At 32.0% G+C, this 8,936-nt stretch overlaps 2 protein-coding genes across 2 annotated transcripts; both read left to right on the forward strand.

Annotated features, from left to right (window-relative positions):
* Positions 1-223: 223 nt before the first annotated feature.
* Positions 224-1,470, forward strand: LOC125069312 (U1 small nuclear ribonucleoprotein A). Its single transcript, XM_047678760.1, has 4 exons — positions 224-434; positions 580-818; positions 918-1,186; positions 1,265-1,470. The coding sequence occupies exons 1-4, from the start codon at positions 431-433 to the stop codon at positions 1,422-1,424; spliced, it is 672 nt and encodes a 223-aa protein (XP_047534716.1). The 5' UTR covers positions 224-430; the 3' UTR covers positions 1,425-1,470.
* Positions 1,471-2,008: 538 nt separating this feature from the next.
* Positions 2,009-6,360, forward strand: LOC125069419 (integrin-linked protein kinase). The gene is made up of 8 exons (XM_047678910.1): positions 2,009-2,257; positions 3,154-3,319; positions 3,696-3,880; positions 4,283-4,452; positions 4,699-4,844; positions 5,410-5,634; positions 5,733-5,921; positions 6,152-6,360. Exons 1-8 carry the CDS (start codon positions 2,169-2,171, stop codon positions 6,338-6,340), a joined length of 1,359 nt encoding a protein of 452 aa, XP_047534866.1. The 5' UTR covers positions 2,009-2,168; the 3' UTR covers positions 6,341-6,360.
* Positions 6,361-8,936: the final 2,576 nt, after the last annotated feature.

Here is an 8,936-nt window from a genome sequence, read left to right on the forward strand (position 1 = left end):
TTCTATTTTATTTTATAAAAACGCGTACAGTTTGATAATTTACTGATAGTTCGCTAATTTCTTTATATGTGTACCTTTCAACAAAAGGCTATAGAAATTAGAATCTATAAATTTAATTACATACCTTTATAATTAATATTAATATGTTCTATATTTTCTACATTAATCTTATTATAATCTGTGTCTCTGCTCTTAGCTCTAATTTCTTATCTATGGTATAAAATAAAGCGCGTCGTCAATCCGTATAGCTTGCTGTTATTTTTAAAGAGTTCTTTAATATTACTATGCCTAATATAAACTAATATTATATACTCAACTACAGCTTATTTTATTTATAAAACATTGTTTTTCTAAATTGTGAAGTTGTACAAACAGAACTTATACTAATTACTAAATCTAATACATTCATTTTTCACTTCAAAGCTTCAAAATGAGTAAGTTCTCTAATAATTAATTTCTATTTATTCATTACTTGTTTTTTTTTTCTTCTTTCAAATACTTATTATCACTTAATAATACAAACAATAAACATTGCTGTTTGCAAGTTTTCGGCGTCTAACCTCAAATGTATTATTTCAGCTATGGACATTCGCCCCAACCACACGATATATATCAACAATTTAAATGAAAAAATAAAGAAAGAAGAGTTAAAAAAGTCACTTTATGCAATATTTTCACAATTTGGACAGATTTTGGATATTGTCGCAATGAAGACCCTAAAAATGAGGGGGCAGGCTTTTGTTATATTCAAAGAAATATCAAGCGCAACTGTTGCTTTAAGAAGCATGCAAGGATTTCCATTTTATGATAAACCAATGGTATGTATCTAATTTGTTTTCTTTCAAATTCTACAAAAATAGTAGTTAAAATACATTAAAAATTTTTACAATGAATTATCATTTAAAATTATTTTACAGAGGATTCAATATTCAAAATTGGATAGTGATGTCATAGCTAAAGTCAAAGGCACATTTCAAGAGAGGCCAAAACGTCCAAAACTACCCAAAAGTACAGAAGATGGTAAGAAGAAGAAGAACAAGGATCCAAATAGGCCAGCAGTTCCTGGGTTTGGTCAACCTAGTCTCCTCAACAATGTCAATGTTGAACAGCCACCTAACCAGATTCTGTTCCTCACTAATCTACCCGATGAAACTTCTGAAATGATGTTATCTATGCTTTTCAACCAGTGAGTATTTTTAATTTTTAAAATAAAACTGTGTATGTATAATTTTATTTTAAATACTAAATCATTACTTTTTTTTAGGTTCCCTGGCTTCAAAGAAGTTCGACTTGTGCCTAATAGACATGATATTGCATTTGTTGAATTTGCTAATGAAATGCAGTCTGCCGCAGCAAAGGAAGCACTCCAAGGTTTCAAGATAACACCAACTCATGCAATGAAGATTTCATTTGCAAAGAAATAATGTTAAGCTCTTCTATTTAGTACAAATAAAGATCTAAGTATTCTGAGAACTGTTTTGAGCATTGCACTAAGCCTTAACAGCTCTCTGGCTGTGACTAGTCATTTATTTTTTAAGAAAATTAACTTTCATTTCCTTTTCACCCTTAACCTTTATCTTGATATATTTCTGAAGAAAACATTTTATGAAAAAAAAACAGTAGCAAGATTTAATTTGGTTTAATTTTAAATACAAAGTATTTTTGGAGGTGATAGTCTTGTTTTATTATACGAGGCCTTTATAATAAATTCCAGTAGTAAATAAATACTTTACAATTAATAGGGTTTTTAATCAATTTTTCAAATGTTATTTGAAAATCCAGTTAATAGTTAACGTACACCGACTAAGGTACATATAGTGAATGTTTATATTTTTTATCTTGGCAACACTGTTACATTATAATACTATCAAGTAAAATTGTACCATTATAATTTAACCGACTGCATAAAAACAATATGTAAATTCCAAGTAAGAAAGAGAATCTTACTACAGAATTGAATACTTCATAACAAGTTAGGTAGTATTTTATTTTTAGGGATTGCGAAACTGTCAAAGTCAAACCCTAATGAATGAGTCGGGCCGTAACTTTATGTTTTATTGAAATACAAATAAACTATTTTTGAGGCATATTTTTTGATGACTAATTAAAACTGAAAATATCAATACGATATTTAAGTTTCAGTGAAAGACTTATTAAATTATAAAATCATGGAGGATATATTTCAGTGGTGTAGAGAAGGAAATGCCCTGCAGGTGCGCGTTTGGCTGGATGATACGGAGCATGATATGAATCAAGGGTAAGATAAAGATCTCGGTGTTATCTTATTTATAAAAAATCCATCTGTTTACTTTTTAGTCCCATAAATGGCGTTCATTTTACACATATCGCCCACAACGCCAAGGTCTAGTAAATTATGTCAGACAGATCGGAATACTTGGAAAAATTAGTCACATCTGTTACATTTAGCAGACAACTTTGGGAAATCTGAAGCTTTTATGATTAATAAATTGTCGCGAATTTAATTTCTCACTATATATAATCATGTTTATATTTAAACATAGAAATTAAACATGTAGGTAATAAATTATATCATATCAACATTGTGTTGAGCTTTGTTTGTGTTTAAAGCTGTTTATCCAAAGATAATTAAGAATAATTGTAGTGAAATATAGAATTATTGTTATAATACATAGAAATAAAGCGTGTCTAATTTAATAGCAATTAAAAAAAAATCTTAGTGCTTTTATTATATACTATGAGATAAAATATATATAAGACAAATTATAATATGTAGTATTTCTATTTATTCACATGAGTCATCTTATACTGTAGCTAAATTATCCTTGTATTTTCTGATTCCATATAATATTCTGTTAAATAAATATGCTCCAATAATCTCTTCACCTATCATACAGGAAAGTAATAATATCAATTCAATTATAGTATTTAAATATTTGTTTAAAATTGTAAATAACATTTGAATTTACTTATTATATCTTATAATTAAAATAATAATTAGTGAGAATGAAAATAAAGTTATTTTAATTAATTTATTTTTTTTGAAAATATCTGAAATAAAACTAAATATAAAAAATATCTCGCCTTTCATAAATAAATACAGCTACATCATATTATAATACTATATTTTTCTTGGTTTCTGTTACTATATAAAACTGTAATAAATCCTTTCAGTGATGATCATGGCTTCAGCCCATTGCACTGGGCATGTAAGGAGGGTCACCTAAAGATAGTTGAAATGCTTATCAGAAGAGGTGCAAGGATTAATGTTACGAACATGGGAGACGATACCCCATTGCACTTGGCTGCTGCACATGGACACAGACCTATCGTTCAATTGGTCAGCTGGGTCAATTTAATATGACCATTTTATATAATTTCATAACATTCAATCATGGTTTTATTTAAAAAAAAATTACAACATGTTTTGTTAACCACAGAAGTATAAAGTCATATTTTTTTTTTATAAAATGAACTGTAAATTTTTTATAAATGTTGAATGTCAAGGTTCTAAAATATATACAGTATGTTTTAAGTGTATGAGAAGTTCTATCAAATCTATAATTAATCACCAAAACATACTATCTGCGAAATGGAGGGAAGGCCTCACTAAACAAATAGGAGATTAACTGTTACTTAACATGTATACTGTAGTCTATATACTTTTTTAATACTGAAGTAAATTAAGATAATTAAAATCGTAATTATAATTTTAGCTACTTCAAAACAGAGTTGATGTGAATTTCACAAATGAACATGGCAACTCTCCATTGCATTATGCTTGTTTTTGGGGATACAGTGCAATCGCCGAAGACCTAGTTCTTGCTGGGGCTCTTGTGTCACTGGCTAATAAGGATGGGGATACACCGTTGGACAAAACAAGAGGACAACTTGTACAGAGGTATGAACACAATTTATTAACTGATAAATTAAATAAATATTTTGTAACCACAGTCTTGTGACATAAAAGTATATCATAATTAAATATAATCAGAGACTGGTTACCGTGACTAAATTGTCTTAGGTGTGTAGCCAAATATGCAGGACATATGACAAGTGTTTATAAACTCAGTTGTACATTATTTAATTACTCTCTCAATCCAATGGGATGGCAATCCAATACAGCCAGTTAATAATGGTTTTTAATAGGCTCAGGACCAACGGCTGTCAGCCGCTGCCAAATTCGATTGAGAATTGCTTGACAGAAAAGCTCAATAACTTTTTACTGTTTGGATCCAGGGTTTGAACGAAGGAGGCTAGGTTTACAAATAACCCAAGTATACAGTATATTTTTAATTTTTAGACTCCATGAGATGGCTGTAAATCAAGGTCAAGATCTGAAGAAGATACAATTTAAAGACCAGTCGTGGTTGGGCTTGAAGACCAGAAGCCGTGATGCAACTCTTTCTCGACATAAAGGCATTAATATCAACGAATTAGCATTACACACAAGAATCGCAGTATCGCCGTCTGGTAAGATAAAAAATATAAAAATGACTATTGGCTATATTATATGGACTATTAAATGTTATATATAGACGTACACCCATTGGCATTTTATGCAAGATATGAAGATAAATTATTTTCCACATGTCAATCGGACAACAATGAACAAACATGGAATCTAAGGTGTTGCCATATTCAACAATACAAACTATCAATGTTAATGTTCGAAACTATTACCTTTAAATTTATGGTAATATTTTTTTCTGATTTTAGGTGAAACTTGGCGCGGTCGTTGGCAGAAAAATGATATAGTAGCGAAGATAATAGCAGTTCGTGAATGCACACCCCGCGTACAGCGCGACTTTAATGAGGAATTCCCTAAGCTCAGGATATTTTCCCATCCTAATATATTACCTGTGGTATGTAAGATATTTGTCTAATGGCGGCTACACACGGCAACTGTATAACGTAGGGTCGGCCCCATGTCATCCACACGCTAATATGTCTGTGTCGATCGTAAATTAATGAATTACTCCAATTGGCGTCTGCTTCGTTTTTTCTCTGACATGACGACCTATGCTCCGCGTAGCGGTACTGTAGCCTTCATCCATATGATACGATTAAACTGTGAAAACGCAATTGACAGCGTCTTATTGTTTGTATAAGTTGTTATGATATATCGTTGCGTGTATAGCCGCCATTAGTTCATACTCATATATAAAAAATAATAATAATTTCATTTAATGCATATTTTTCACTTAAATATCTAATCTATCCCGCAATCTGTTCCTTGAAGCTAAATATACATCAACCTACCATTTTTTTGTCCACCTGATGGGAAGTGGTCACCACTGCCCATAGACATTAGAAATATTTATTAACCAATAACCACTCCGTACACCGCTAATGCGCCACCAACCTTGGGCACTAAGATGCTACGACCTCGCCAGTACTGACTGGTACTGACATGAGACGGGCCCGCAGGTGGGGTGCTGCGTGTCGCCGCCGTCGCTGGTGGTGATCTCGCAGTACATGTCGTGGGGCTCGCTGCACGCGCTGCTGCACGGCGGCGCGGGCGGGCGCGTGGTGGTGGACGCGGGCGCGGCCGTGCGCCTGGCGCGCGACGTGGCGGCCGGCATGGCCTACCTGCACTCGCTGCAGCGCGACCGCGTGCTGCCCGCCTACCACCTCAACAGCAAGCACATCATGGTAACGCGCCCGGCGCCACCGACCTGACGTCCGAAAGCGTCCGAACGTATTACATCTCGTACGCGTTCGGCTGATCGATGTTCATATATTTTTTACAGATTGACGAGGATTTGACAGCGCGTATCAACATGGCTGATGCGAAGTTTTCTTTCCAAGAGAGGGGTCGTGTTTACGCACCGGCTTGGATGGCTCCTGAGGCCTTATTGAAACCGAGTGCTAAAAGGAACTGGGAAGCCGCCGATATGTGGAGCTTTGCGGTGCTTCTATGGGAGCTGGCGACTAGAGAGGTGAGGAATCAATTGTAATAAATGGCTTATAAGCCATAAGACCGCCTTTTGCTTGGCCAACTTCGTTTTAAAGACTATATATATATATATATATTTTTTTTATCTTTATGTATATTTGGTGTGCAAAAAAGAGTAAAATAAATAAAAATAAATAATAACAAATTGCAGATTGGTTACCTTGATTGCTAAATGTAAAGATTTTTTTTAATAATAATGCCGATTTTACTAAGGTCCCGTTCGCTGACCTTTCGCCAATGGAATGCGGAATGAAGATAGCTCTTGAAGGCCTAAGGATCACGATCCCCCCGGGCATCTCTCCCCACATTTCGAAACTCATTAAAATATGTATGAATGAGGATCCAGGTAAACGACCATCATTTGAAATGATTTTACCCATCCTTGAGAAAATGAAACGCTGAAACAAATCGAATGGGTAAAAGAAATATATTCAATTGAAAAAGAAAATAAACGCCTATTCGATTTTATATGAAAACATTAATTTGCTTTAATCGTATTGTTGTATTTATGGTTGTTGTTAAAATATTTTAATCGATGCAATGTGTAACAAATAATTTCTAACATGTTATATTTAAACAAAACTTAAAAATATGGAAATAAGATCTTCTTATGTAAACATAAAAATTTTGGGAGATGTCAATTTACCGTTGAGGGATGACAAAAATAGCCTTAGTATATTTAATTTTAAAAAAAATCATGGTTTTTGTTGCCTCCATCCAATAAACATGATATTTATACTATTCCTCGCGCATCGATAGTTTATGTTTTTGATAGTATCGATTTAGTTTTGAAGTGGAACCAAATTAATAAATATAATGATATTGAGCATTACAAAGAGGTCACTACATTTTAACACGAATGGAGAATCGCCGAACCTATATACGTATACTCGATGGTAAGTTTTTATTGATGTGTTCTTCGTCAACAGTTAGTAAAAAAACTATCGTTTAAGCAATAAACTGTCCATGTTTTAGAAATACTTTAAAGTAGTATCTATTTTCAACTGTTTATCTCTAAGCACAAATAAAAATTAAGAAAAAAAAAAACAGTTTACAGAATACTTCACTAAAATATTTTTAATATAACTTATTAACTTAAAAATAAGGTAACTAGTTTTAAGATTGATTAAAATGTGTAATTGATACAACGCATGCTGTTGTTTATGTTCTGTGTTTACGATAACTTTTTTACAAATTGACAACAAGCTAAGAAATTGAGATTATGAAAACAAAAAAAAAAAAAGTTTAAACAAAATATTTTTATAATAATATGACATTATTATTTATGTTTAATAATAATTTAATTTTGTTACAAATAAATTGTAATAAATTAAAGTCATACAGAAGGTCTTTTCAAGATGCTTAAATAATGCACACAAACAAATCATACAAAACTTTATAAGTATATTTTTCTTTACGTGCTCGAAGATTAATCTCCCATTAGTGCCATACAAAATAAATTATTATGATTGATTACAAAATGACATAATGTATAGAGTCTATTTTTAAATGCTTCACTGCACTGCCAGTATTTTTCGTTGTTAGTTAGGTTGTGTTTTTTTTTTTTAATTTATATATATATTTAAAATACGGTTATCCATTTTACAATTATACACAGAATACATATAAATATTATTTTATCTTATGAATATAGTATACATAGGTGCTAATAAATGTTGATTTTCGTACAGAAATACCTACTTAATATATTAAAAATACTAGAAATTGTGCCTTATTACAAAAATAATAACATATACAATATAAATACTTTTCTTTATCTTAAGAAGACTATATTTCAACAAAAATATTTAAATATTTTTATTGTAAAAGAAAATGTTAAAACATGAAATATACTAACGATTTTGGACTATTTTATTTGTTTTATTTTACGCCACCTGCAGAACAAGAGTAAATTTATTTATAATAATTAATCAAGTATAGCACGTATAGAACTATCGATAGTTTGACTATCGATAGTTGACCTCGAAAACTATTCAGGATTTCGATAGTACTATCGATAGTACCGATAGCTCTCCGTGAGCGATACTATTGAATACTATTGAATACGGAATCGATACTATCGACAGTATGGCTAGCTCTCAGTAAGCAATACTATTGGTAGCAGTGATATTATTGATTTGGACTATCGATAGTTTAGGTTAACAGTAATGGTTTTTGCAATACTATCGATAGTATTGCTCAGGGCGAGCTATCGATTCTATCGATAGACTACCGATACTATCGCTAATACTTAACTATCGATAGTCTATTGATAGTGGACTATCGATATGCAACACTCAAGCATAGTACCTACAACAGCCTTTGTCAGCGAAAGGCATGTGTTCGATATATCGAAACACATCTAAAATTGGGTGTCGTCAAAATATCAGATGATCATCGTTTTGATCTTGACGGGTAACCGTTTTAACCACATGAATTGTTACTATCGTACTCCTACGTCAATGCATTCAATGTATAATAAAAACTTTACGGTAACCCGATCTGTAACGAAGAGATGTAGCGAATTTCAAATTGATTTCGATATCTCATACATATTATTATTATAGATAAAGTTAAACAAAGACAGGGTGACATCTGTAATTGGAACTGAGCATCGATATTTAATCCCAGTATTCGTTTCACAACCGATGTCGCAAAAAACAGATATCGCCCATGCCTTTAGCGAAACTAATGCCAGTTACCAATACATTTTATAACGAAAGCATCCGTTTTGGAAATTGGAATTTATGGATTTTAGGTTCTAGCAACCCTGTAGTTGTCAAAAAAGAAACGAAAGATCTGACATGACATACTGATTAGCAATATTAGCATACTGCGTATGTCAAAATAACATCGAAAATATTTATAACGTGTCTTGCAAAGAATATCAAACTTCCTAAGAATTTTGCCGATAATTTGAAATGAACTGAATCTGTATTACATTTTTTTAATATTACCTAACATGGAATCGTTCTGTAATTCGAGCTTTAGTCCTAAA

Source organism: Vanessa atalanta, chromosome 15 (assembly GCF_905147765.1).
Source record: "Vanessa atalanta chromosome 15, ilVanAtal1.2, whole genome shotgun sequence".
Lineage (NCBI taxonomy): Eukaryota > Metazoa > Arthropoda > Insecta > Lepidoptera > Nymphalidae > Vanessa > Vanessa atalanta.

What these genes read in the sequence shown, in the direction of transcription:
- LOC125069419 (XM_047678910.1), top strand. Translation starts at nt 2,169, where the DNA reads ATGGAGGATATATTTCAGTGGTGTAGAGAAGGAAATGCCCTGCAGGTG. An exon ending in GAGCATGATATGAATCAAGG is followed by an intron (nt 2,258 to 3,153) that starts GTAAGATAAAGA and finishes AAATCCTTTCAG; the next exon opens with TGATGATCATGGCTTCAGCC. An exon ending in ATCCTAATATATTACCTGTG is followed by an intron (nt 4,845 to 5,409) that starts GTATGTAAGATA and finishes ACGGGCCCGCAG; the next exon opens with GTGGGGTGCTGCGTGTCGCC.
- LOC125069312 (XM_047678760.1), top strand. An exon ending in CATTTTATGATAAACCAATG is followed by an intron (nt 819 to 917) that starts GTATGTATCTAA and finishes ATTATTTTACAG; the next exon opens with AGGATTCAATATTCAAAATT. An exon ending in TTATCTATGCTTTTCAACCA is followed by an intron (nt 1,187 to 1,264) that starts GTGAGTATTTTT and finishes ACTTTTTTTTAG; the next exon opens with GTTCCCTGGCTTCAAAGAAG.